Source organism: Hippocampus zosterae, chromosome 14, assembly GCF_025434085.1.
Source record: "Hippocampus zosterae strain Florida chromosome 14, ASM2543408v3, whole genome shotgun sequence".
In the NCBI taxonomy this organism is placed as follows: Eukaryota; Metazoa; Chordata; class Actinopteri; order Syngnathiformes; family Syngnathidae; genus Hippocampus; species Hippocampus zosterae.
Genome location: NC_067464.1, coordinates 9,975,984 through 10,003,066, shown reverse-complemented (window position 1 = coordinate 10,003,066; position 27,083 = coordinate 9,975,984). Strand labels below are relative to the sequence as shown.

At 42.3% G+C, this 27,083-nt stretch overlaps 2 protein-coding genes and 2 long non-coding RNA genes across 6 annotated transcripts in view; 2 read left to right on the top strand and 2 right to left on the bottom strand.

Annotated features, from left to right (window-relative positions):
- The first annotated feature begins 1,060 nt into the window (after nucleotides 1–1,060).
- znf292a (zinc finger protein 292a) lies at nucleotides 1,061–14,880 on the top strand. Its single transcript, XM_052086355.1, has 8 exons — nucleotides 1,061–1,306; nucleotides 5,377–5,531; nucleotides 6,175–6,253; nucleotides 6,455–6,590; nucleotides 6,682–6,884; nucleotides 7,686–7,822; nucleotides 8,126–8,267; nucleotides 8,358–14,880. The coding sequence occupies exons 1-8, from the start codon at nucleotides 1,157–1,159 to the stop codon at nucleotides 14,451–14,453; spliced, it is 7,098 nt and encodes a 2,365-aa protein (XP_051942315.1). The 5' UTR covers nucleotides 1,061–1,156; the 3' UTR covers nucleotides 14,454–14,880.
- On the bottom strand, nucleotides 1,498–1,829 carry LOC127614937 (uncharacterized). Its single transcript, XR_007966756.1, has 2 exons — nucleotides 1,756–1,829; nucleotides 1,498–1,677 (listed from the first exon to the last, which is right to left on the bottom strand). It is a non-coding gene; the product is annotated as an uncharacterized LOC127614937 (long non-coding RNA).
- LOC127614931 (uncharacterized) overlaps nucleotides 2,746–27,083 on the bottom strand; it is a 276,974-nt gene continuing 252,636 nt past the window's right edge. The window contains exons 1-3 of one of the 3 annotated variants that reach the window (XR_007966750.1): nucleotides 3,477–3,801; nucleotides 3,296–3,391; nucleotides 2,746–3,220 (exon numbers count right to left, since the gene is read on the bottom strand). This is a non-coding gene — a long non-coding RNA (uncharacterized LOC127614931). Of the gene's footprint in view, nucleotides 3,221–3,295; nucleotides 3,454–3,476; nucleotides 3,802–27,083 lie in introns of those variants that run through there. The other 2 variants (XR_007966751.1, XR_007966749.1) reach the window with 2 other exon arrangements.
- Nucleotides 16,174–26,614, top strand: orc3 (origin recognition complex, subunit 3). Its single transcript, XM_052086364.1, has 20 exons — nucleotides 16,174–16,358; nucleotides 16,436–16,493; nucleotides 16,582–16,679; nucleotides 17,331–17,469; nucleotides 18,258–18,362; nucleotides 18,699–18,877; nucleotides 18,979–19,106; nucleotides 20,121–20,280; nucleotides 20,387–20,500; nucleotides 21,339–21,472; nucleotides 22,127–22,190; nucleotides 22,270–22,386; nucleotides 22,472–22,551; nucleotides 23,812–23,945; nucleotides 24,056–24,147; nucleotides 24,230–24,327; nucleotides 24,388–24,529; nucleotides 25,937–26,053; nucleotides 26,219–26,298; nucleotides 26,417–26,614. The coding sequence occupies exons 1-20, from the start codon at nucleotides 16,335–16,337 to the stop codon at nucleotides 26,520–26,522; spliced, it is 2,169 nt and encodes a 722-aa protein (XP_051942324.1). The 5' UTR covers nucleotides 16,174–16,334; the 3' UTR covers nucleotides 26,523–26,614.

Here is a 27,083-nt window from a genome sequence, read left to right as displayed (position 1 = left end):
ATAGGTGCTAAAAGGAAAAAAGATCCATCCATCCATTTATTTGTTTGCCTCCATTAAGGGTCACGAGTGAGCTGACTTTGGGAATGAGACAGGGTACACCCTGGAATGGTTTTCAGTCATTCACAGAATACCTACAGTCGAGACTCTGGGGTCAGCCATCTTGTTGAAGCTGAGAGATACTTTTTGACGAGTGATTAGTGCAAAGGGCTACCAGTTTGAAACACACTTCTGAAATAACAAATTTGCTCAAACTCAAGCTTATGTTTAATCATATGTTTTGATAAAACATGTAAATATATTATTGCCTTATATTTTCACATATAGTGAAAAAAAAGACTTTGAAATGAGAAGACAGTGAATCATTCAACTATTTTTCAATGTAATAAAAAATCTTGCAATATCTCATATCTCAGTGTTGTTAAAAGTAAACACAATTTGAAAGAAAAATGAAGTTGACACACATGGTTTGCCTTTGCGGGCCACATAAAATGATGTTGCGGGCCAGATCTGGCAACAGTGATTAAGCGCCTTGGGTGAACCAAACATGCATGTTTTTTAAATGTAAATGTTAGTGTGAGCGGTTGTTTGTACAGTATGTGCCCGGCAACTAACAGGGAACCAGTCCAATGTTTGTACCATTCATTAATTCATGAAAAATTATTTGAGCAGAAACCGAATATGAACAGCTACTGGATTGCTCTGTAGCATGTCAGAAAATGGGCAGAAATGTTGCAGATTTTTTTTTCAAAGAAAAAAGATAGTAAATTTGTTATTTTGATGATGCAACAGATAGTCAGTCAGCTTTCTTGAAGTTCGACACACCTAATACGTAATAAACATTTCTACAATCATTGCATCATGTTTTTTCGCCCCTAAATGGAGGAGGGAGTGGTGAATGAAAGAGGTCCGCCACCTCTGCTCTTTCGGTCGTGGACGCTTTGTTTACATTCTACAGTCTGTGTATATGTGAGACGCGCATATTTTGGATACCCCCCGCTCCACCCCCACAAATTGATACCAACTCAGACCCACCCACCACCGGCCCCTTCCCCCCTCCAATCCCCACTCCTTCCTCCCCCACCCTACGTGCACGTGCGTGTGCCTTTCTGGCAGCGTAACATCTGTGCGTGCGTACGCGGTCGTGATTGTTGTGAAGATGGCGGAGGGGGAGACGGAGAGGGAATATGACACACCGAAAGCGAACGACGATCTCCGCGGCCGCTTCCACGGCTTGACCGCGGCACTGAGGGAGAGCACGAAGTCGCCGCTGGAAGCCTCGCTGATTTTCTGCCAGGAGTTTTGCCAGGTTCGCCCGCTCCTCCCCGGCTAGCTCTGTTCGCTCTGCGTCCCCTTCTCTGGCTTCCTGGCCGAGGATGTCCGTCTACATTGGCTTACAACAATGTAGCTAAAGGCGCTAGCCGCACTGTTAGCTTGCTGCTAGCCCCGAGATGGGCAACAGGAGTGGGGGGCCTGCGTGCTTTTTCGCCCGTCCTCCGGTTATGTTTTACTCTTTTTGATAATTCTGCATAAAGACCCAATAATTTGGGGGCCGGCAAGTCGGGCTCATGTGCGCGGACTATGCTTGTGTTGCTCGCATTTTCCCAGGCCAGACTGCTAGCAGGAGATCAATGCTGCTAGCTGGTATGCAGGGTCCCACTGTCCTGTGCAGTGATCAAGCTGTGGAAAAAAAATGATAGCTAGGTTAGCGAATGTTGTTGGCAAAAAATAAAAAAGAGCACAGAATGAATTGATTACATTTGTAACAGATGTGTTATCGAGCCGTCATAAACACAGCCCCTCGCGTGCTGTCTGCGTGAGGATTTTGATCGCCGGGGGGAAGTGGGCTACTTTTGTGAGGTAGGGAAAAATCAATTATCTGTTACCAAGGTGTTAGCTTAGGCCCCGTGCACTCATTTTTAACCAGCTAATCACATCTGATGAAAGGCTCATTTAAAGTAGCCACGTTAGCAAGAGATGTGACTGCAGCTGGGGGATATTTTTTTGTAGCGAATGTGCGGCTGTGGTCAGTTGACTCCATTACTCTCCCGCTATTCTTTTATTTATTTGCCACGACCACGAAAATATCGTCTGTTCGTGTGCTCGATAACCCCGCCATTCTATTTAGCTCTAATATTTACAAGGTAGCTAACAAAAATGGGCTTCCCATTGAGGATTTCCTGCAACTTACAACAAAGTTCTTTGTGTGAAAGGGAGAGTGCAGCTCGGCCTGTTGTGTTTCCAAACACCGAATAGTAATAAGAGAATAAAAGAGTCGTTCAGCGTCAAAATTAAGTGTATGGCTCTTTCAGGCCTCGTGGTACTTTTGAGTGGACATTGGTGATCATAAAATGAGTTGTAACGTTGATGATGCACGTCTTTTTGTAACATTGGTTTCAGAAATGTGTTATAAAGCACATTCAATCTATGATTTCTGTATGTTCAAGTCTATTTGTAATTACGTTATTATCTTCGTGTTTTTTTACATTTATGTGGAGTTGAACGTTAAACTCTTGAACCAATACAAAAACTACATAAATATTATACTAAACATTAGTAGCAAACTGTAACCACAATGATAAATACAGTAAATATTCTCTAGTACGGACTTGTGTTTGCGCTGTCCAATTTGTCCTGATAACAGAAATTCCTCATTTGGGAAATGAGCATGGTACATGTCCTTTATAAACCTGCAAGTATGTTGACAAAATGCATGTGTAACAACACAATCAATAACATACAAAAATATACTGTCCAAAAACTGTTTATATAACAAAAACTGCAATACAGGTGTATCCCAAAAAAATCACAACAGTAAAATACATACAGTATTTTAATGTTTATTTTTTTCTGTCTTGGGAAAAAAAATGTATTTTGGATTGTTTTGTTAGATGCATTCTTTGGTTTATGACGATGTTTGCCTGCGTGTCATACAGTTTTTTTTGCTAGTTGCAAGTAACTGTCCCGTTGATCACTGATGTCTGGTAATTCTTGTGCATACTGAAGGATTTTTGTTGCCATTTGTATTGCTTCCTTGCTGGATGGTGGCTTGTCATCAGGAGTTGAATCGATGCCTTGTTTTTTAAAGTTTCGTAAATTTGCGTCTTTCCGACTCCAAGTGTCTGCTGGATCTTTTTAACTTTGTGTCCAGCCTGCTCAAATGGATGCATTTAACTCGTTCCGCTCCAGTTGTTACAGTTCTTCTACGTTTCGATGCGATGATCTACATGACATAAGTGAATAAAGTTAAAATCTTTCACAATTACAGTAAAACGCACACCAATAAAAAGTCGCTTACACGTCTTCGTTTCGAATCTGATGAATGAAAACGGCAAAGCAAACACGTTTCTTCGGTCATGTCGAGTGGGTGCTGCTTTTAAGATAGTGTCGCGTTCTCCAGGACGTAAGTGAATAAAGTTAAAATCATTCACAATTACAGTAAAACGCATGGCAATAAAAACTTCTAAACGACGACTTACACGTCGTCGTTTAGAATCTGATGATCGAAAAACGCGAAGTGAAAACTTGTTTCAGTGTCAGTCTTTTCCGTCGCATCGGGTGGGTGTTGCGTGTATTTACGCTCCCGCGGCATTACACCCCCATCCGGGTTACGGGTAGTGGAATTTCAGCTTACGCAACTTCCGGTACCACGTAATATCGTAGTCAAAATGTTATTCCGGGTGAAGGATATTCCTTTTCGTAGAATTCCGGGGATGGAAATATTTACTGTATACTGTTGACACGACACTGAAAGGGTCAAATAAAAGGTAGCATTATTGTTTTGCTAAAGGCTATTTTTGGTGTTTATGTTCATAATTTCGATATTGGCTCTCATTAGAATATTAAAGTGTAACTGGCTGAATATTTATTTTATTCAAATAAAATTTATTGAAGAGTCATTTCAAACTACTCTTCAGTATTTATTTTGATGATTACATATAGGAGTAGTAATCGCAAACTACAATAAAATTAATGAACACGGGTCATAACTAGGCGGCACGGTGGTCGACTGGTTAGCAGAGGTGCAGGGTTCAATTCTGGCTCTGGCCTTCCTGTGTAGAGTTTGCATTTTCTCCCCATGCCTGCGTGGGTTTTCTCCGGGTACTCCAGTTTCCTCCCACATTCCCAAAACATGCATGGCATGTCAGTGAAACACTCTAAATTGTCTCTATGTGTGATTGTGAGAGTGAGTGGTTGTTCGTCTGTATGTGTCCTGCCTACTGCATGAAAATAGATAGACTCCAACACGCCCGCGACCCTCCTGAAGGAAATGGGTAGATAGACGGATGGGTTCATTATAATTTCTAATTGGACAGCGTGGTGAAGACTGGTTAGCACATCTGCCTCACAGTGCGAAAGTCATGGGTTTGATTCCGGGCTGCGGTTTGCCCGCATGGAATTTGCATGTTATCCCCGGGACTGCTTGGGTTTTGTCTAGGTACTCCGGTTTCCTCCCATATTCCAAAAACATCCACGGCAGATCGATTGAACACTCTAAATTGTCCCTAGATGTGATTGTGAGCGCAAATGGTTTTTCATCTATAACTGTTTTATACCAACAAATGTGAATTAAATCTAAAAGATTTGCAAAAAGAGAATTATTTTTGTTCTATTATCTGAAATCATCCTATTTGGCTAAAAAGAGCCAAAAATTTGGTTGTTTGATGAACAACAAATAGTCAACATAGAGTCACAATCGGTAGTTGCCAAATGGGATATATTGTGGTTGTCTCTGACCATGCATTTTTACTTGTTATTCTAAAATATAGTTTTTTTGTGTGTTTATTCTAAGGCCAGATTTCGGTTATTGCATACATGAGAATACAGTTGAATGTGCATTCATTATAAAACTCACATAAAATACTTAACTTACCCCGTTTGTGAATACGGTGCACGACTCTTTACGCACACCAAGTGTTTTAACATAAACGTAAGGGAAAATCTCATATAAGCATCGTAGGGTTTTAAGTTTTCTATTGTCTTGAATGATTCCATTGTAATTTTCTTTGACATTCTAGGAAAAACATGGTTGATTTGTTGAACAACTGTTATGGCGCAAAAAGACCGCATGTGTGTAGTATTTTACAGAACCACAATTTATCTCACCATTTGGGTTGTTTTTGTAAATGCAGATAATTTAATATAGATCTTGTATTTCAGTGCAAGTGATCATAGTGTGGTCCATTCAAAAGTGTGATAGGAAAAGAGAAGGTTGTGTTAAGGAACAAGTGGCACCTATATGATTAATAGTGATTCGTCATCTTAGAGCACTGTAAATTAGGAGTAACAATTGAAATCAATATTAGCGCATTCTTTACCATTGTGAATGGCTAACTTGTATGAGCTTAACACTGACTATCTTGTGTTTTTTCCGGTCAGGCCCTGGTGGATTATGCCGGGCGTTGGAAAACTGACGAGGATCCACTGCCTCTGCTGGAGGTTTACACGGTGGCTATCCTCAGCTTCGCCAATGCCGCCTCCTGTCTCTCCTCCGAATGTGAAAATGTGCCACTCCTACTTGAAAAGTTAACATTGTATGTATGAGCCCTGGAAACGGTCTTTATTCAGTCTTAACACACTGTCAAAGAATTCAGTCAATTGCTGGAAAACTTTGAGTTTCCTTTCAGAATCTGTCTCTTTTGTAGCTAAATAAAAACCAAAAGATTGTAGTGTTCGTCGCTTCTGCTTTATATGTTGAACCTTTTTTGGTACAGCAGTTGTACTGGTGCTCATTAGTCATACCCATTGAAGCTTCCGTTAATTATCTATAATCAAACTACACACCACACGGACAAAAATAGCATGCAACCGTTTTCACCATTGATATGTATGACAATAAAGTTGTACTGTACCTGATACTTGACATAGTCATAAGAGAACATTCATTCATTCATTCATTTTCCGAACCGCTTGATCCTCACGAGGGTCGCGGGGGGTGCTGGAACCTATCCCAGCTGTCTTCGGGCAGTAGGTGGGGGACACCCTGAATCGGTTGTCAGCCAATCGCAGGGCAACATTATAGAACAGTGTTTTGAATTGTTCATACACACACGGAGATTCATTTTACAAGTCCATATTTTCTGTTCATCATAAATGATGAATAGGTGTCCTTGCAACAATCATCTGTGATTGGAACTAAATGTGGCCATAAGAAATGCCGACTGTTTGGGTTCGCAGGAGCTGTGCGGAGCTGGTTCTCTTACTGCCCCAGCACATCCCTGGTGCCTTATGGGAGGAGTTTAGGTCCTCCATGAAGGTCAGTATCCCCCTTAGCTGTTAGTGGGCATCGTGGATGCTTATCTTTACGGCGATAGGCCTGTCTGAAGTAATGGCAAAACATTGAGTTGAGCTGGACCTAGACAATATATATGGATTGATCTATTAATTTTGCTAATATGTGTGGACAGGCAAAAGTAAATTAGTCAATGACTAAATATTCATTTGTCTTCTGTTACAGTTGGCACACAGCCTTTTGCAAGAAAGTGGGAGTGCACAGCTTCGTCCACTTTTTGCTCTGGCACAGCAAGATGGCATCTGGTCCAACACCACACTCAGTAGCATCTTGTCCAACACCATCCCTCAAACTGAGCAAGGTTCTGGCTCTCACACACAGTTTATTGCACATTATTTTCATGTGTTCCGTATGCACTATCTCACCTTTCCTCTTTCTTTCCTATTCTTTAGTTCACGAGTATCTTGAGTTGGAAGGCCCCACTCTTCTCAGCATGCGCATAAAGCACCTTATCAAAGTGGACAGTGTTGATAAAGCCGCCGCCCTAGCAAAGATGTGCTCGGAGTACCCAGGATATGAAGGAAAATGGAACTTCAAACAAACCTATTTGCTCTGTATTTGCATGACCAAAAGTCAGGAGCAGCTCATGGAAGAGGTAAGAAGCATCTCATCTTCCATCTTGTGTATGAATTAGTCTGCAATTTTCACTGTCAACAAGACACTTTTGACTGTCTATAACAGTGGGTTCGATGGAACCCTAGGGGTTCGGTGAATCGGTCTCAGGGGTTCGATGGGGCCTCTGCAATGGAGGTTAAGACACAACCGACTCAAGATGTCAAGTTATGACGCGGCCGCTTGGCCATCACTGGCTACAGATGATTGCATTGCTTGTGCAATCAGCGCAGCGGGAAATTTTATTCTCTCAGTAGTCAATTTGTGACTGTCGTGATACTACGTCGTATGATTTTATGTTATTGTTAAATGGGTTTTTTACGTCTTGAATTTGTAAAGAAAAAATTAATGATAATAACAATTTTTCACTAATGAAGGGTTCAATGAATGTGCATATGAACTGGTTGGGTTCGGTACATCTCATAAGATTAAGAACCACTGGTCTATATGATTTCATGGAAAACCCCGTTCTGCATGTTTGACGTATTGGCCACAAACTGTTGAAAGTCAGTAGAAGCAACTGGATCCGGCAGAACAGTATCGCAAACAATTGTACCCAACTTTTACCTAAGAACAAGTGACCTTCATTAAATGAATGCAATTCCTTGAATATGGAAAATACAATGCTGGGTGGGATTTATCGGGACTACACAGATTTCTGATGGTGCTGTAGCAACTCCTAGCCCTGGTGTAGTGCTGTGCCTGACAGGCATAGTTGCTCATGTTGTGACTGCCCTTTGCTGATTGATTCCACCTGTAATGGCTGTTTCTTTGGCCTCTGTAGATATCCTCAATAGATTGCAAAGATGCTCTGGAAATGATCTGTAACTTGGAGTCTGAGGGAGATGAGAAAGGAGCACAGTGCTTATGTTCCGCCTTTCTAAAGCGACAACTTCTTCAAGGAGACGTTTATTGTGCCTGGTAAGTGTGGACGTTTTGTCGTGAAAAAAAAAAAATTCTCTCAGAACGCTTGCTGCAGTACTTGTAACTTTGGAGGTGTCTAGGGAGACTTTTTTTCAGAGGAACTGAAAGAATCTGTATAAACACCATGTCACTAACAAATGTTGATGTATTCTTTTAGTATCACCAATTGTTCATTCAATGTTAACTCGGAACTTCTCACATTGGCAGCATTCTGTGCGATTATTTAGGGGACACCAGTATATTTCTGTCCTTCCATTTGATTGTCTCGCTCGCCAACTTCATTCTTCGTCATTTTTGCAGGGAATTGACGCTGTTCTGGAGTAAGCTACTCATGCGTTTGGAGTCTTCTGCCGACTCCTTCCTAAGCCACAGCAAAGAGATGGCTCTCCTCTGCAGAAGTGTCTGTCACATTCTATTCCTTATCAAAGTCATCCAGAATGAGGTAACAAAAAACACAACTCTAGTAGCGCAAGTGTATTTGTTGTCCACTTCAGCAAGCTTCTACAAATCACTTTTTCTGTGTCATGTCCAGGTTGGAGAAGTGGGGCTTCCAGTTTGTGTGGAAATGTGCATTCAAGCTCTGAAAATGACCTCAAGTGACCACACGGATAGCAAATCTACGATCTGCAAGACTATTTCCTGCATCTTGCCGACTGATCTTGAAGTGAAGCGTGCATGTCAGCTGACTGAATTCCTCCTCCAACCAACTGTTGACTCCTACTATGCCGTTGAGTCACTGTACAACGAACCGGATCAAAAGCCAGAGGAGGACGGGAGTCTGCCGGTGCCCAATTCCTTACGCTGTGAGTTACTGCTGGCCTTGAAGACACAGTGGCCTTTTGATCCAGAGTTCTGGGACTGGAAAACATTGAAATGCAATTGCTTGGCACTGATGGGCGAGGAAGCAGCTATCGTGTCATCGATTGACACGCTTAACGACACGGACGAACAAGAGGTGGAAAGTACACAGGGAAAACTGCCGGAGTACAAAGACCTGGAGGACTTTCTGTTAACCACTACAAATGAACTCAATGAAATCGCAGACGAAAAAGAAAAAAACAGAGAAGCAAAGAAACTTCGGGAGCAAGGATTTGTATCAGCTCGCTTTCGAAACTGGCGAGCCTACATGCAGTATTGTGTTCTGTGTGACAAGGAGTTCTTGGGTCACAGAATAGTTCGGCACGCTCAGAAGCATTTTAAAGATGGAGTGTATCTATGTCCAATTTGTGCAGACAGCTTTGAGAGTAAAGAGGTTTTAGAGCCACACGTGGCGTCACATGTCAAGCAGTCCTGTAAAGAGCGGCTTGCAGCAATGAAAACAGTAAGGAAGGGGATAAAACTACCCCAGTCTCCTAAAAGTCCATCAAGAAATATGAAATGTGTTCCTACAATGATGAATAGTCCTGTGAGTAATGACTCCCAAACCGGTATCCAACCAGTAAAGGTTGAGCAAATGACATCTGTCACACAAATAAGTCAAGATTGCTTCTGTCCTGTTAAAAATTGCTCCAAAGCGTTCAAGTTTTTCCGCAACCTCATGGCTCATGTCAGGTCACACAAAGACGACGAAGAGGCCATGAGGTTTTTGGAGATACAGAAACAAAAAGTGGTGTGCCAGTATTGCAGGCGGCAGTTTGTTAATGTTCAACATCTCAATGATCATTTGCAGATGCATTGTGGCAGCAAACCATACATATGCATACAACTGGGTTGCAAGGCCAACTTTAATTCCAATTCGGAACTTCTCATGCATCGGAAAACACACTCAGAGTTTAAGGCCCAGTGTATGTTTCCAAACTGCGGGCAGATTTTCAGCGAGGCCTACCTTTTGTATGATCACGAAGCGCAGCATTACCTTACCTACACCTGCTCGACAGATGACTGCGGTAAAACATTCTACTCGCAGGGGCAGTTCTTATCTCACCAACAGATCCACAATACCAACAATGCAGTCAACAATGTTGTCGTCATTGATGAGAGCGCTCCAGTCTTCCCCAAAGTTGACCCGCCACAGGAGAATATGCCATGTCAAGTCGACATGCAGCCTGCGGCCGTTTGCCTCGACACGAGTAATTCAGATGCTTTTGTGAATGAAGCATCAAAGGCAAACTCGTCACCATGTAGTTCCCCAGAGGTTGCGAAAGAGCTCATTCCCGTGAGAGTGAAACATTCAATCGAAAACATGTTGAATTCTGTGGCACATATTGAACTGAAAGATCCAGACAAATGCTACACTCCACTAACAAACCCGAGCCCAGCGCCAGCTGCCTTGAAAGCAGCGCTGGAGGCTCAGCATGCACACCAGGCAATGGCAGAGCAAGTGAAGACTCTCCCGCACCCTGTCCCCAGTGCAACCAATGTCATGACAAGTCAACCCGCAGCAGGGCAAAATAACACACAAGCTGATAATTTTCAGAAAGCGATAGCACAAATGATTTCTTCGAACCAAATCAAGACAGAAATCCCTTCTTCACTGCAGGGATATCCCCCAGGAATGCCTGCTGCATCCAGTAACGAGGAAAACTTGCATAGCTGCCCGCAAAACGAGTGCACAAGGGCTTACAGTACAAACAAAAGTTTGTCGAGACACGTGAAGAAACAACATCCTGAAATCTTTGAGGACTGGAAGTTGGCCAAGAAATACAACAAAGTGGCCAGAATTACAGCAAAAAAGGCACCAGCTGGAGTAGCTGTGCGCAGGCAGTTACCCAACGGTAACAACAACCCGCCAAATCAGCCACCAAATCAGTCCGGACCCCTATGCAACAAACCCGGGATGGAGCAAATCGATTACCCAGCGGGATGTTCCACCTCACCTGCTCAGTGTTATCCCAGCTCAATGGACCCTGTGCCCATCACTCCGATGGTGAACCCCACACTGTACCCATCCTGGGGGAACACCAACAATACAGGGGAAATCAGTCAGCCCGATGGGTCCCAGTCGTGGTCTTCACCTCAACTGAACAGCTGCTACCCAGATGCCTTCAATGTGAACGAGTGCCCCTCTCGCAGCTATCTTCAGTGGCAGCCCGATCCGTATCCAACCACAGCTTCCGTCCCAGCAGAAAGAGAGCACTCGATGACAGCTTTACATGGAGCCGCTGGGTCTCATGTTGCATCGGATTCAAGTTTGATGTCCCAATATTTATCCAGTTCATTGATGCTTGACAACGGAGGGCAAATGCACAATGGCGTGAATCAGTTTGGACTCTTGCCTCCCGATGGCAGGGGAGTTTCAGTGGAGGAAAAGAAAACCAGTGGAAACATGGCGGGACAGTCGGATAATGGGGACAGCATGTCGACCATTCACAGTCTACCTGAAGGAAGCTACCACACTCCGTATGCTCAGAGCGATAACTCGGTGACTCAGAGTTCACCGGTTGATATTCCTATGAAATGTCTGAGCCCAGAGACCCAAGAAACATCAAAAGCTGCGGGGAAATTAATCAAAACAGAAAACATAGCAGCCCCTGGATATGGACAAATGGACAATGCTGTGGACGGCATGCTTAGTCCACACAATGTCGCCCAGACCGTCTTTCACTTTGAAGGAGACTGTACTAATGCAGAAAGTGAAGCTACTGATGAAAAAGATGAGACTGACAGCCCAAAAGGAAAGCGTGGCAAGCTCAGCAAGCGAACCAAATGGCCAGCCATTATTAAGGATGGCAAAGTGATTTGTCGGAGGTGCTTCAGAGAGTTCACAAGCACAAAGTCCCTCGGAGGTCATCTGTCGAAACGCTCACAGTGCAGGCCCTTAGATGAAATTGACCTGACTGCTGATCTGCCGACATCCTTTCTTGATTTTCTCAATGACCCACACGTCCCGGAAACTAATGGAGCCATTTTTAACTTGTCCAATGGTGATTTCCCGCAGGAATCATGTAGCTTTACACCTCTGAACTCTTCCGCGGCGCTGAAACAAGAACCCCAAAATACAAATATAACCGACTTTTCTGCCGCCGCCCTTGAAAGTCAGCAAGAGAAGGCAGCGGGGCTATCTTACACTGTCACCGCTCCACCTCATCAAGAAGATCACCTGATGGAAATCTCCAATGCCTTTCAAAGGTTGGATTTGATTGAAGCTGCCCAAGAGAAGATGCGGGGTAATTTGTCCTTAGAACAAAGTGTCACCCATTGTGATACTACCTCTGAACTTAAAAAAAGCAAACCCACACCAACCAAGAAAGATGACAAGGTTTTAGCAAAATCAGCGAAACCTTTTAAATGTGTCAGAGAAGATTGCGAGTACTCATTCATGACAAAGGAGGCATTATTCAGACATTTGAATAAAATGCACGATTACTCTAATGAGATGATTGAAGAACTGAAACGATGTCCGTCCAAATTGTCTCCGTACACTTGCCAGATTTGCGCCAAAACCTTTACAAGAACGACAGGCTTGAGAATCCACTATGAGAAGGTCCACCGATTGTCAAAGGCAGAAGCACTGAAGTATAAGATAAGTGCTCGAAATAGACAGCAAGTAGTCCGATTGAACGTTTCGCACACGAGTGAGGCTGACGCCGACACAAGTGGCGTTGCAAAGTCCACCACTGGCTTTCCCTATATCAAACAGGAGCCCCTTGATATTGAAATTGTACCTCAACCTGACAGTGCAACCAATTCAGAAGCCCCTCACCTTGCTTCACCAGGAAAGCTCGTCGACGGCGGCTTCCCACATGCAACATCAACTGTCACCTGTTTGCCACCGGTGCAAACCTATTTAGATAACAGGCCATTGGTTGAAGACATACAGGCTGATCCTGAAAAGTCCCAAGAGCAGCTGACGCTGGCGGCTACATGTCCAGATGGCCAACACAAATTTGGTTTAACAGAGAAATGTGGTCTCACGAAAGCAAAAGAGCATCACACAGTCAGCAAAATAAGGGAGCCGAAGTTCAGCCTTCCTCCTGGTTCTGCTTCATCTTCCCCAGAAAAAGCAAGCAGCTCCAAAAACACTCCCAACCTCGATGAAGCCCACAAAAAGCTTCACAAAAGAATGGGGCTCAAAATGTGTGACGCCGACAACGCCTTCAGTCCGTATAGACCGTACCGCTGTGTTCATGAAGGTTGCACTGCTGCATTTACCATCCAGCACAATTTGATCCTCCATTACCGGGCCATGCATCAGGCATCCCTGCCCCCAAGCAAAGCAGAGAGCAGCCCCGAGATGATGAGCGTACCAAACGGTCAAGAGAGCTATGAGATCGTGGGCAAAGGACACGAAGTCAGGTGTCAAGTGAAAAACTGCTCCCGTGTGTTCATGGGAGTCACAAGGCTAGTGCAACATTACCTTTTGCTTCACAAATTCACATGCGACAAAGCCACTTCAATGATGGCGAGCATGGTCATCGGGACTTTCACCTGCGATCGGCCCGAGTGCGCCCTGCCCTTTAACTCGGTGGACAAGTACATCGAGCACATAAAGAATTTCCACAAAGAAATTGCCGTCTCGGAGAGCGGCTCAGTTGATACCACTTTTAAATGCGAGTACGAGGGCTGCGAGCGCTTTTACTCCACCAAGTCGAATCTTCTTCGCCACCTGATCAAAAAGCACGACTATGTTTATGAGCCAAAATCAACTGACGGAAGAAGGAATAGATCTATAGGGCTGTTCACGGGGATGAACAATGGAAAGGAAAATGTGGAAAACAAATTCAAATTGAAGAAGAAAAATGTCAAGAAAAAAGAAGGTAAGACCATTGAACATTGGACCAATTTTGGGAAGCCTACACTTAAAACCCACGATGAAGCCACAGCCATGTGCACGAAGAAGTGGCCGTTGCAGTACCCATGCATGCTAATAGGCTGCGACACAATTGAGGAAGCAGAAAGAAGTATTTTTAAGCATTACGTGACTCATGGCCTCACAGAGAGATACATCGAAGACCAGAGGAGCCAGTTCATTTTCTGCAAAAAGTACCGATTCAAAGACGCCGACAAATCAGATGGCGCATCGTGCGAATCCTCTGAGGAGACCGAGCCAGAAGAAGGCGACAAATACACCGAACAAAACGCAGAGGAGTCGGTGGAAAGAATAAGCCAAGATGACGGCAAGCTTTCTAATGACGAAAGCCTCGAGTCACAAGCCTCAACTGGGACGGAAGGCGGCATTAAAAGAGGGCGTCCCCGAAAACCTGTCAATCCAACACCAGCTTGTCCCGAAAGGATACAAACCCTTCGCACTCGCACGACTGTTAGCGGCTCAAGAGAGAACTCAAATCCTGGTACCCCCGTAGCCCAAGAGCAGCAAGAGGACGTTAACGCCATGGCAGGGTCTTTCAAACCTTTGGGGCTGGAGGACTCTTTCCTTAAGTTCTTAGAAACCGCCGAGTCGACCCACACCACCAAACGCAAACTGAGCGATAAGCCTACTGCCGAGCTGCCGTCCAAAAGACGACAAACCCATAAACAAAGGACTGCTTTGAGAACTAAAACCAGTGATCACTTTGGAGGTTGTGAGAAACTCGTAGACTTTAGAAATCCACATAATCTCAAATCGGTGAGCAATGTGAAGATAGTCATGGATAAAACGTTTTCAAACGGTGCTGATCTTTTGCTGAAGCAGCTGCAAGACATGAAGCCCTTGGTCATGATAAAAAAGTGGCTTTACAGCGGATCATAGCCCCCCATGTTTTATTTCCAACTCCGTCTCACTCAGGATTTGAGAAGTATGCTGCAGAATGGTTTGACAATGCATCAAATTTCCAACTGTTAACAGTAATGGTCACGGTTCATGACAAAATTGCCTATTTTATACACCATGAAATTAAATGTCTTGGATGATTTTAATGATGTATGTTAGTCCTAATAACCAGGTAATCCCTAGGGCATAGAATTTAGATTCATGTTTGTATTTATGCTTAGTACTGAAGATGTTTTTTTGCTAAATGGATACTTTTAAAGAAAAAAATGTTTTTTATATATCCCTATGGGATTTAATGTTTCGTTTGTATTTATTTCATCCTTTTTCAACACTAGTAGACCTATCTGTAATATTTACATGTCTTCCACAAAGTGTTCAATAAAATGTTACTGTTCTTTTTGTAAAATATTGTCTGTGTACTTTAAGGTGTGAGGGGTGTATTGTCAATAAGGGTTCCTTGCACAGACAGTGTGTAGTGTCTTGCTGTGAAAATACATCACGATTAAAACAAAAAGAAGACTTTCATGAAATGGTTAAAATTAAACACGCAGCAAGAATACAGCAACATTGATTTCATATTTCGGGGGCATTCTTGTACAATAAAAAGAAGAAATGCAGCAGCCATACAACATGCATACTAACCTTAGATATGCTTTGCAGTAATGTTTCACAAGCGCTTCACAAATTTGACAGCAACCACCCCCAATTTTGTTTCAGACTAGCCAACATCACTTTGATCAGGAATTAGAACAAGTCTGAAACCCAGATTTAATTTAGATTGAATGAATCAACCGATTCAGGGTGTCCCCCGCCTACTGCCCCGAGACGGCTGGGATGGGCTCCAGCACCCCCCGCGACCCTAGTGAGGATCAAGCGGTACGGAAGATGAAGATGAATGAATGAATGAATCAATGCATAACATTCAACCACTCGACAAAATGCTCTGATTGGAAATGAAAGTAAATACATCACATTAACTGGAGCGTGTGATATAGCTTTTACAAACTGGTGTATTAACTATTGCAGGGACAAAAGAATGGATGTTGGAATTAACTAATGCTGTTAATGTAGGGGCGGTTGTCTCCTGAGCAATCTAAGTTGTCCGTTTACATTTTGAGAACTTCGGATTCAAGTAGAGTGAGAGCACAGTGACGGGCACAACATTTGAAGGAGAAATCAAGTAAAATAATTTCTTGACAACAATATGTGCTCTATGGCCCTGCTTGTATTCATACACTATTCTGATTAATATTGTTTCTCTCTCCACACGCTTTGAAGCGTTCACCAAATCACGCCATTGCTTATTTATATTTTTAACGTCTTCGTGATGAAGAATTCATGACCGAGAGTAGAAATGTTTGATCAAAATTGGACGAGACAATCATCAGTACGCAAAACAGTTTTGAGACATTTCCAAATGTAAAAGCTGTCCTGGCTCATTAATTAAAAGGAAGCATCACTTGGAGGACGTGTTTTAAGAGTTCACTCTGTAGCAACTGTGTGGAGGTATGTTCAAGATCGCAAATGTTAGCACATGGAAAGTGAGAAATAAAAAAGGGTTGGGTGTGGCTTGCATTTATCATTTATTTCATATTTCTAATTCAGTTGTCACTGTCCTAATGAAAAAAAGGCTATGATTTAGCGTTTTGTGTGTGTGCGTGTGTGTGACGCTGACAGTCAAGATTTGGAGTCTTGAACACACCTTTTTTTCGTCAACGTCATCATGGCGGGAAGCAGCAGACTTTTCACGTGTGGGGAGTCGGTATTTTTATTTTGTCCTTCTCACTGGAGGAGTTCGATGAAATAATCAACGAATCGGTGAAAGGACTGACACCATTTCAGTTTGATGGGCCGTTAAAAATGTCCACGTCTTCAGTATCAACGGTAATGTTTCGTGTTTACCGGAACCTTCGTATTTCTTTTTTGTCTGCGTACTTTCTGACACTAACTCCACATTCTAGGGTTGTTTTGTTTTCAAGCCAAACACCAAGAAGAAGAAGACAAGCTCCCTCAGTTTAGGTAAAATGAGCCGCCTGTTTCCATTATTAAGCTTCAGCAGTTGTAGTTATCGCTTTTGTGTCTTAAATTGTATTCCCGTCGCCCACAGACGACCATTTCACTCATGGTTGCAAAGGCGCAGAGACCAGTGACTTACGGTTCAGACTCTTTCATGATTTATGGAATAAGACAAAAACGGATACAGAGGTATTTCATACAATGGTACACTTTGAATGCTTGACACATTGACAAAGAGTTTTCGAGCGGTGACGTTTGTCCATAAAATCTATTGCATGTTGACAGAGATGTAAGCTCCCCGGTTACAGCAGCCTGAATGGTATGATATTTTCCAAACAATCTATGCTGACAGCAAAAAAGCACATCACTAGAGTAATGTTTTATAATAGGGTTGGGAATCTATCCATTTTCTGTAGTGATAGACGAACAATCAATCAAATTCAGACTTATGGACAATATTGACTATTTCGTTACATTAACATGCATGATTTTGGGAGCCAGAGTATCAGTGATTTTATGCTTGTCACTCACTGTTTGGCATAGTTTACTCCAGATGACACAACCCACCTCAACAGTGGCCAGGATTCGAACCCTAGTCGTCTGTATGAAAGGCATCTAGCTGTGTTTACCATTATCGGGGCATAAGAAAACCTATGCAAGAAGGGGTAGCACATGCACAAACACAGGAGGGCCAGAACTGAGAACCCAAAATGACGTCCCCACACTTCCCCGTACTCATTTCATAAAATGACACTGAATCAATCTTAGAGTAGAATATTAGGAAAAATGATAACCGCAGAAAACATTCGCTACAAAAATGAATCACGTGTTTACTCTCAGATTTTGCAAGATGAACTCAACAAGAAAGTCCTGGACAGCTTGCTGGACTTCACCAGGAAATGCTCCATCACTCGCCAACACAGCAACTGGGACTGTCAGATGAGGGCCAGCGAGATTCCCACTGCAGCACTAATGCTTGGTATGATAATGATAATGCTGATGATGAATGCGAAAGGTGATCTTTGGATGTGTTTGGGACAATAGTGAGAACCTGGACTTTGTAACAGTTGGGTTACAGTTCAAGTCCCTCTGTTCACAAAAATAACAAAAAAATAGATATTAGAGATAATGGTATACTTTGTGGTGAATGTTGAGGTGTGCTAGAGTAACGAACCAAAATGAGCCAAAGAAGTGCAGCATGAACCTTCACGCTCACATCTCTTCACATGCATGCCTGAATGTGTGTGAGCAGTTTCCCTGTGTAGTGTGCAACACAAACTATAAGATATAAGATATCCTTTATTAGTCCCACACTGGGGAAATGTACAGCCTCCAGCAGCAAGAATGTAGGTAGAAAGAAGAAAGAGGAAAAAAACAAACAACAAACACCGTTCAATTAAGTGCAATATAAACACAAAATGGATAAATCGCAGTGCTATTTACAATTGTCTTTCACATTATTTAATTATTATTGTTATTATTATTATTATTATTACAGTTATTTTTATTCAGCATCCTGACAGCAGTCGGTAGAAACGAGCGTCGGTATCTCTCCTTCTTGCAGCGCGGGTGTAACAGTCTCTGGCTGAAGGAGCTACCAAATGCTGTCAGGGCGGGCTGGAGGGGGTGGGAGGGACTGGCCATCATAGCTTTTAGCTTAGTTAGCATCCTTCTGTTGCCCAACTCCTCCAGAGTGTCAAGGGAATATATACAGAAGAATGTAAATTGAATTTTCATTTTTTTGTCATCTCCCCATATCTTCACTAGGAGTGAATGTGCCAGATCATGACATGACTTTCCAGAGCCTATCTGAGCTGCTCCAGCAGTCTGTCACTCCTCACGTGGCCTCTGTCCAGGCCAAAGAATGTGCAGGTAACTTAATTCACAACATGGAGAAAGTTCAAATAAAAAAACATAAATGATACAGTGGAAATTCAATGAACCACACTCCACATTTATAAAAACCTCATTGATTAGATTAGGAAACAAGATCCCCCCCCATGTAAATAAGTACCGGTACATACATTTTCAGGATCAAACTTTCATCATTATAAATGATAAGTAAAAAGCAAAACACACAATGTTTACTTAAGTGAGGTCTAGTCAGGGCTGATACATGGTGGCATTCTGTGTAATTGCAGAGGGGTTGAACTTTGGTTTAAGTCTGAAATACAAGGTTTCAGTGTAGTTTATGTGCTACTGTTTCAGCTTTGAAGCACCTGATGAAGAGGGTCTTGGAGAGGTTGATGGACACATTGGTGGGTGCTGCTGATGAGGAGGAGGAGGAGATTGAGGCGGCGGAGTTGCAGCAGAGCGACACTCCAGTTCACACGAGTGTGCACTGCTCCTTAAGCGTGCTCTGTGAATGGTACAACACACAAACAAAGGTAGGACCCGTGCATCATGGCCTTTATTTATTTATTTTTAACTTTTGCGCTCTCTTTAAAAAAAAAATCACCTAATCCAATTTTTTTATTTACTGATGCAGAAATATAGGACTCCTGGAAAAAAGCGCAGCTCTCCAAGTAAAGACCAGTATCCCCCCATTGTGATTATTTTTAAAGATTTAGAGGCCTTCAACCAAAAAGTTCTTCAGGACTTCATTCTCATCTGCAGGTAACATTGAACTCTTGCAGTATTCCCATGGTGGTGCGAATGACTGAAAATGCATATGTCTGGTTCGGCCCTTGACTTGAAAACCTGTAGTCACGTTCCCCCCCTTATCTCTGGTCTTCTTTATTTCTGAACTGTTTTTAAAATAGTTTAATAAATCACATCGCATTTTGGGATATAGTTAAACCGCACATGCCAAGCTCAATCAGTTTTGCTGGTCGATGTCAAAATTGTTCTCTCAAAACATAAATTTACCCGCAGGAGACAATACAATAAATTTCATTTATATTTATATAGCGCTTTTACAACAGCTGCAGCTGTAACAAAGCGCTTTACAGAATAGTTAATATAAAATAACAAAATATGGTAAAATAACATAAGACATGGATGGCCATGCAATCGTAACCACTATTTCTGCATACCATCATGTAAATTAAATTGAATTGAAGCGTATTTACAAGTCACACATTTTTCATAGTTTGGTGTGACTATATTATTATAGGTGTGACGTTTAAAAAGTATAGCTTGGACTGGGACATAAAATCCCCGTTACCTAATCGTGCCGCTACTTCACCCATTAGTTGCCAGGACCACGACTTCTTCCATTTCTTCTCCTAATTTCTTTTGGCTCTTGACAATTTCATTTGGTGGAATATAGCATACGGCATCCGCAAGTTTGGCATCTGTATGCAAAAAAAAGTCCCCTCTCCATGTAATGATAAAACAAAAATAATGTAAACCTACTTAGCCTTTGAAGACACCTGATAGGCAAGTGAAGAAAGGAAACTGGAAGGTTTGTTGAGTGCTACTGTCACCTACATGTAATTTACGGTATATATATTGCTTGGATTATTGTTTGACCTTCGGATTAGTCTCGCTCAACCAGTGGTTGCCACAGTGTCTAACTTCTTGTTGAATTTATTGTATAGTGTATAACTATTGTATGAACTACCTGTTGGTAAAACTGTGGACATGGAACCAAGGTGTGTGAAGCTGACAACTCTATCTGTGTAATAGTCGATATGTTGAGCGGCTTCCCCTCATGTTCATCTTCGGCATCGCCACGTCGCCGAGCACCATCCAGCACATGTTGCCCCACTCCGTATCGTCGCTGCTGTGTATCGAGCTCTTCCAGTCTCTGTCATGCACTCATCACTTGGCCACTGTCATTGACAAGGTGCACATTTATTCACATTACATAAAGATGACATCAAAATGTACAGTACGTTTGATCCTAATTTTGACGAAATGACGTATTGGTTTTGTTCTGTTACATGCTCTAGTTGATCCTCACCCCTAAGTTCCCTTTCAAGCTGTCTGGCAAAGTCATGCAGGTGCTGATCAGCCTTTTCCTCTACCATGACTTCTCAGTGCGAAATTTCATCAAGGGTGTGCAGGTACCTACACAATAGCCTCTGAAAGCCTTGTTCGGTGTATGGACCTTGATTGTATTGTGTGTATCCCCTTTCACACTGCCAATAAAAGCTGTCATTTTTCTGTCCGGTATATACACAACCATGAAAAAGTATTTTCTCTCTTCTCAAAATATTCAACATTTTCAAAGCTACCTGGCCCTGCATGGAAAAAGATCTTACCCTCTTTGTTAAAACTCATTCAGTACCAGCCAATTCTGGCGCAAGTCTGAAAAGACGTTTAAAAACGTTTTTGGGAGTGAATGAGTTCAATGATGAAGTAATTATTTGTGTGAATTTATGGAAATCTGAATCCGTCGGTTTCACTGTCCACACCAATGCTTGATGACCTTCAAACCATTGAGTCAAGAAATCATCAAGGGTTAACCATGTTTGGCCATCAGTTGGTGACCTCAAGCTGAAGCAAATTATTTTCAAGCAGGACGACGAATCAAACTTATGAGTAAATGGCTTAACCCCCCCAACCCTCCTAAAAACCGGTTTGCGAGTTGCCGAGTCAAAGTCTGGATATGAATTTGATTAAAATGCTGCATAGACATCCTCTGTCACTGACTTAGAACAATTCTGCAAGCAGGAGTGGGCCAAAATATCTCCACAGATATGAAAGACCAAAAAAAAACATTCTCTAAAGAATTTCAGTTGTTGCTGATTAGGTTTAAGGGGCAAGTACTTTTTCACACGGGTATTCCCCCCCCACCGCCCCCCTGATGAATTTGTGTCAAATGTTGGGCTTTTGTGGGATCAAAGTCCACTTCCTCTGCAAAAAAAAAAAGAACCAAATGTTATCTCCTTTGTGCTGAAGCTGGCCCTGCTAGAGCACTTCCACTCGCAGCCTCTCAGCGTGCTGTGCTGCAAGAAGAAGGAAGCTCTGCGTAATCTGGCGCAGCTCAGCCACGAGGACCTGCAGAGGATTAGGCAGCTGCCTTCATTCACCAGGTACACGGGTCACTGGTCAAAGTTTAAAATTCTCTGTGGACAAAAGTATTAGGACATGTGGAAAGTGATCTTTCTGGGAAATTGTTTTAAAAGAACTTCAGGTCTATTCAAGGACTTCTCAGGGATCGGCAGTTACCCCTGGTGCATTGTTTTTATTTGAGAACCTCTGGATTCACTACCGATATATGTTTCGGGAGGATGGTTGATATCTGATTTGCTTGTACTGTATTCTCAAGTAATGGGAAAAAAATCCATTATAGGGGACAACGCTCACCATAAAAAAAAAACTTTAGGTCACATTTTGACATTCTCAACTATTGTACAAAACAAATGTGCAATGCAGAGGTTTTTAAGCATCCTAAATCGCCACAGTCCTCAGCACAAAAACAACATCCACTGCACATCATCAAAACATCCAAAACACTTGAAGTGTGTCCTTGAGTAAGAGGCATTGCAAAAAATAAAGAGAAAAAATTGCACTCTCCTACATGACAGCAGATGTGTTTTTTTTCCCTGTTCTTCACAAATTCCTAATTGTACCATTCCAGAGCATCTGTAACTGATTAGATGAGGCTCATACTTTGTACATGTAATGTGTATGTTAATATAGCGCCAATGGACTGTGTATGCTCAACATCTTCGTCTGTTCTTCAGGTATGTTCAAAAGCAGGAATCCCAAACGCAGGTTCAGCTGTCAGACGATGATGCTTACTTAAAGGTACGATGTTCTATTAGTTTCACCGCGACACCTAACTTTGCTGACGTGAACATTTGAGCGAGACTTTCAACTGTTTTAGGAGGTTTGCCACAAGCTGATAAAGGATCTTTGTAAATACCACAAGAACTATTATCCCTTGCTGAGGTGTCTTCACGCATTGACCTCGTCGCTGCCTCGCTACCCCCTTGGAAAACAGGCAAGAAATCCCTTTATGACAACAAAGCATCCTTTTTTTTCTAAACTGTCATTGTTGCTCCCATGTAACACTGGATTACCCGCAGATCCGGGAGCTCCATTTAATTTGCCTGGAGAAGAATGTTTGGGAGACGGAGGATTACCAGTCAGCCATGAAGCTGCTTAAGTAAGCCTATATAATTAATCTTACTTCTCTTGGTCTATTTAAATGGCTGAAATGTAAGCACCGGCTGTATTGCAAATGAGAATTTACACTCGCTGGTCACATTAGGTAAACACACACACACACACACACACATATATATATATATATAATCTGTATGAATTATTCTGCATAGCAGTTGTCACTGGTCTAGAAAAAAAATAAAAGTAACAAGGAAAAAAAGATGTGACAATATGTTATGAAAAGAAAGTTACCATCCATCCATCTTCTGATTCTCTTATCCACACAAGGGTCGCCGGGCGTGCTTGAGCCTATAACAGCTGTCTTCGGGCAGTCGGCGCAGGACACCCTGGACCGGTTGGCAGCCGTTGTTTTTTTCCTCATAATAACCTGATTTATTTTAAAATAAGTCTTCATTTATAGAAAAATGAGATTTTTTGTCATGATACTCTGACTTTCGTACACATCGGCCTTAAATTGTAAGCAGTTTTATGTCCTCACCCACAAACCTATTGAAAATGGATGGCTTCAGGCTGGGGTGGCTGTTGCATAGATCGTGAGCTACCGGTCGATCGGGAAGGGAGTGTCAGTAGCTCTCATAGGATTAACTCAAACACTGCCAGCCCTCCCAGTTTTGTGCTATTGATATAATATACTGTAGCAGCCTGTCAATGTTGGTAAATGAGTTTTAAAAAATCCTCCACCTATCATCTGTTGTGAAAATTGTCACTTGATTGGCATCCAGAGCAGCCTGTCATACACCTTATGCATGCCTCACAAATGCGCATACAAGGGCGCTAACTGGTGAAGAGAGCAGTTTCCATCGTTATGTCCAAGTACCAGTCCAACATGAATGATCTTCATTGGAAGGGGTCTGCACAGCTCGCTTTCAGATATTCCTGTCCGGCCGGACTCCATGCAAGTTGTATTGTCCAATTCGGTTTTATGTAGTTTTGCATGGTATACCCAGATCATTTGTACATATACTGGAAAGAATTCCAAGTATTAAAAAACAACTAAAAAATAAATTAAGTAGGTCTACTATATGGGCGTGGTCGTTTTACAAATAGCACGCATGCTGAGAGTGTGGGCACAACTGACCTAAACCGTCTTTGACGCCCTAACGTTCACAGCGCCAAAGTCAAGGCCATGAATCGTTTCTATTGCGCCCTCGGGTGGCCAACAGCATGATTTTTAATTATTGTATGAACTCTGGGCCATCCATATTTTGAATTGGGAACCTCCTCGTGGTTTCTCCTCCAGGATGTTGGCCAAGGATGAGTTGATCGCTTTGCTCCAAAAATGCGTAGAGATCCTGCAGCCCATCAAGTCGAAAATGATGAAGAGCGCCTTTGTCCAGCTGGAAGACATGCTCAACAAATTCAAACAGTTGGACGGTGAGTTGGGAGAAGCATCTGCCCAGTGGCGGCTTTGCCTAAGTCATCTCCCTAACTTGGGATAATTACTACCACAGGAATAAGGAACTTTTTCTTTCTTCTCCGAGCAGGGGCAAGTGAGGTGGTACGATTCGACGAAGAGAGACTCACCTCTCCTTTGAAGAACTTTCAGAAGAAGACCGACCTGTTCCAGCTGCAGAAAGTAACAAAACACTCCACTGTGGAATGTTATGTACAAAGCTTTGTTGTTGGAGGTGTTTCCATATTTTACCTGCCCTCAACAGGCTCTTCTGGAGATGAACGAGTCTAGAAGGTCCAAGAAACGGAGTCCATATGAAAACCTGCGAAGCGAAGTCTTGGAGTTTATCGACAACCTCGTAAAGTGAGACATTTATCTGCTGATTGTCAGCTTCCTGTTTGTCAACGCTCCCTCGCATCGTAGGAGTCACCTGCCTCCTCCAGAGTCTCAGACGCTGAATGAAGTGTGCTACTACAGCTCCTCGTCCTTCGTGAGACGCCACCTCAACGCCACACCCCGCACCTCCATTCAGGCGGCACTCAGCAGCCCTTACTATTATCTTCCGGTATGTCAGCGTCATATTTCAAGCGTGGACACATGTGGTGGAAGATTAGGTGCTGTTTTTTTTTTTTTTTTTTTTTGTTATTGAGGATTTTAAAGTGTTGTTATTCATTATACACTGATAATGTTTAACATTGACATGAAAAAGCAGCATGTGTTCCACCAGCATGATAGGAAAAATAGCAAGCAATAAGAGCGGATATTAACCAAATAATATCCTGTTTATAATGTATGAGCTATATCAGAAAGGTTCCTCAACTTGTGTCACAAAAGATATATTTCAATTTCAATCCACAAGTTTTCTCCGTCGAAGTAAACTGCTTGGAGTTTAAAACACTTTCCTAGCCTCCTCTGCAATGTCTTCATGCACTCCTGAAGGATTCCTCCAGGATCCTCCACAGCTGTCATCGTGGCCATTTTGATGTTTTTTTTACCTCTTCAAAACAAAGACGCTGCGTTGTCCTTCCACAATTGACCTCTCCTAGTGCTTTTCTGAATGAAGGATCTCTTTGTAGATGTGCTGGTTGATCATCACACCAACACGGAAGGGGATTTCATTTATGTTTGAAATGTATCTTCTGTGACACCAGTCAAGAAAAAAAAAAAAGCCTCTCTCTCAAAAGATAGATGCACACGCACAGTGTATGTGTGTGTGTGTGTTATTTCACATTAAAGGAACACATGCATTTTGGTTTTCTGGGAAACGGAATGAATCTTTTTTGTTTGATTAAAAATCATTACAGGTACAGTATATGGATAAAAAGGAGGTGAAAATACATTTTAGAGAAATTTGGTGTGAAATTGTTAATATCAGAGGTGGGCATTGTGTTTCTGTCAGCCAATCTGTGTCAAGAATGTAATTTCCATGTCACACACAGGTGCCACACCAGCTAGCATGCAGTCATTTAAAGAAAAAAAGTTAAAATCTACAGACACACTCACATTGTGGTTATTGGTGAAATAACAATATGGGACACATGGCATTGAGGTCTGTCGGACTAAAAGGTATACAGCAGTTGTGCGGCCCCTGCGTGTGATGTAGTACTGGTAAGTTTGTTCTCAATGCCGTTTGGCTGTCGCCGAAAACTCAGATGGACTTGGAATGCTGACAGCAGCTCACCAATGTGACTCACCACACTGATGATGCCCACTTCCAGTTAATATTTTACTGTACCTTTGCTATGTTGCACCACAATTTTTGTTATTGTATTTTTCGTCTCCCATCAATCACTATAAAAGTAAAATCAGCTCAAGTCTCATGAAATTTGCCGACATGTTACTTCACGAGGGTTTAAAGGCCAGCGTTTGTTTGATATACAGGGCACAAATTTTGAGGCATTTTACTTGAACTTCAAATTTGATACGTTGCGATGCAACTGCATGGTGAATGTTTTCTTTTAAATTGTTGCAGAATGAGAGCCTACAAACAGATGACGGGAGTGTCTCCAATGCAGCGCCTGACATCTGCATCGTGCACAAGCTGCACCTAGAGTGCGGCCGCCTCATCAACCTTTATGACTGGGTGCAAGTGAGTTTAGTTTAGTTGTCTATTTGCCACATAAACACATCACCTTTGAACTTTGCCCTGACAATGTCATCGATGGTGTTTTTCCCTGGAGGTTGTTTGTTTTGTAGATCAATATTATTGATCCAAATATTTGACAGGTGTTTGGATGGTGGTGTTTGTCTTTAGGCCTACTCAACCGTGGTGTCTGCAGCGGAGGGGAATGATCCAGATTCAGATAACTTTGGAAAAGTGGATGACATCAAACAGTATCTTTTTCTAACATGTAAACGTAATTTTCTTAGATGTAAAAAAAAACATACATTTTTAAAAAACCAAGCTTTTCATGGCACAGGACACTGGGAAAATGCCTTAACAGTTCTCCAGCGCTCGGTTTATCAGGGCCGTTTCGGAGCTGGAATTTTTAGGCTTTATCAAGTCCACGAAACAGAAGACGGACCACGTGGCCAGACTCACTTGGGGAGGATGCTGACCCATTGGTCCAAAAACAAACAAAAAAATTGCCTTGAAGAAACTAGTTTTTGTAGTTCTGTCCCTTTAATTAAAATTATTTCATGCCTCAAATGTTAAGTTTCTGTGTTAATTTCTTAAAATATTGAAAGCATACGTTGATGTTAAATGATACTCTATTGGATTTCAAAGTACTGTTTGGGAGGGTTTTTTATTTATTTTGAAAGTTAGGCTTTCATTTTTTGTATAATGCATGTTCGTTGAACACAGAGCAAAACCGAGCTACAACTTGTCTGCAGTGTTGCTAAATTAGCTTTTCTTATACTGGGCATCTTTTCCAACACCATTGGCAACTATTTTTCCAAAACAATAGAAGAGGAAAAATTACAACAGTTGTCTTTGTTATTCATCAAAAAATGTACAATGTTGAGGTTGGCATGTTGGCTTGGTCCTGAATAACTGTTTCAGGTTTTCATGTGGCACCTTTGCAAAATTGTCCACACCTGCCGTAATGGGTATTTTTTTTTCCCTCCAGATGCTAAATATTACACCAAAACTCATGTATTTGTGTAAAGGCCCCATG

Excerpts from the sequence above, each read along its gene's own strand:
- znf292a (XM_052086355.1), top strand. The coding sequence starts at position 1,157 with ATGGCGGAGGGGGAGACGGAGAGGGAATATGACACACCGAAAGCGAAC. Across the intron at positions 6,254-6,454 it reads AGTTTAGGTCCTCCATGAAG|TTGGCACACAGCCTTTTGCA; the intron begins GTCAGTATCCCC and ends CTTCTGTTACAG. Across the intron at positions 7,823-8,125 it reads GGAGACGTTTATTGTGCCTG|GGAATTGACGCTGTTCTGGA; the intron begins GTAAGTGTGGAC and ends TCATTTTTGCAG.
- orc3 (XM_052086364.1), top strand. The coding sequence starts at position 16,335 with ATGTCCACGTCTTCAGTATCAACG. Across the intron at positions 24,530-25,936 it reads GCCCTTACTATTATCTTCCG|AATGAGAGCCTACAAACAGA; the intron begins GTATGTCAGCGT and ends AAATTGTTGCAG. Across the intron at positions 26,054-26,218 it reads ACCTTTATGACTGGGTGCAA|GCCTACTCAACCGTGGTGTC; the intron begins GTGAGTTTAGTT and ends GTTTGTCTTTAG.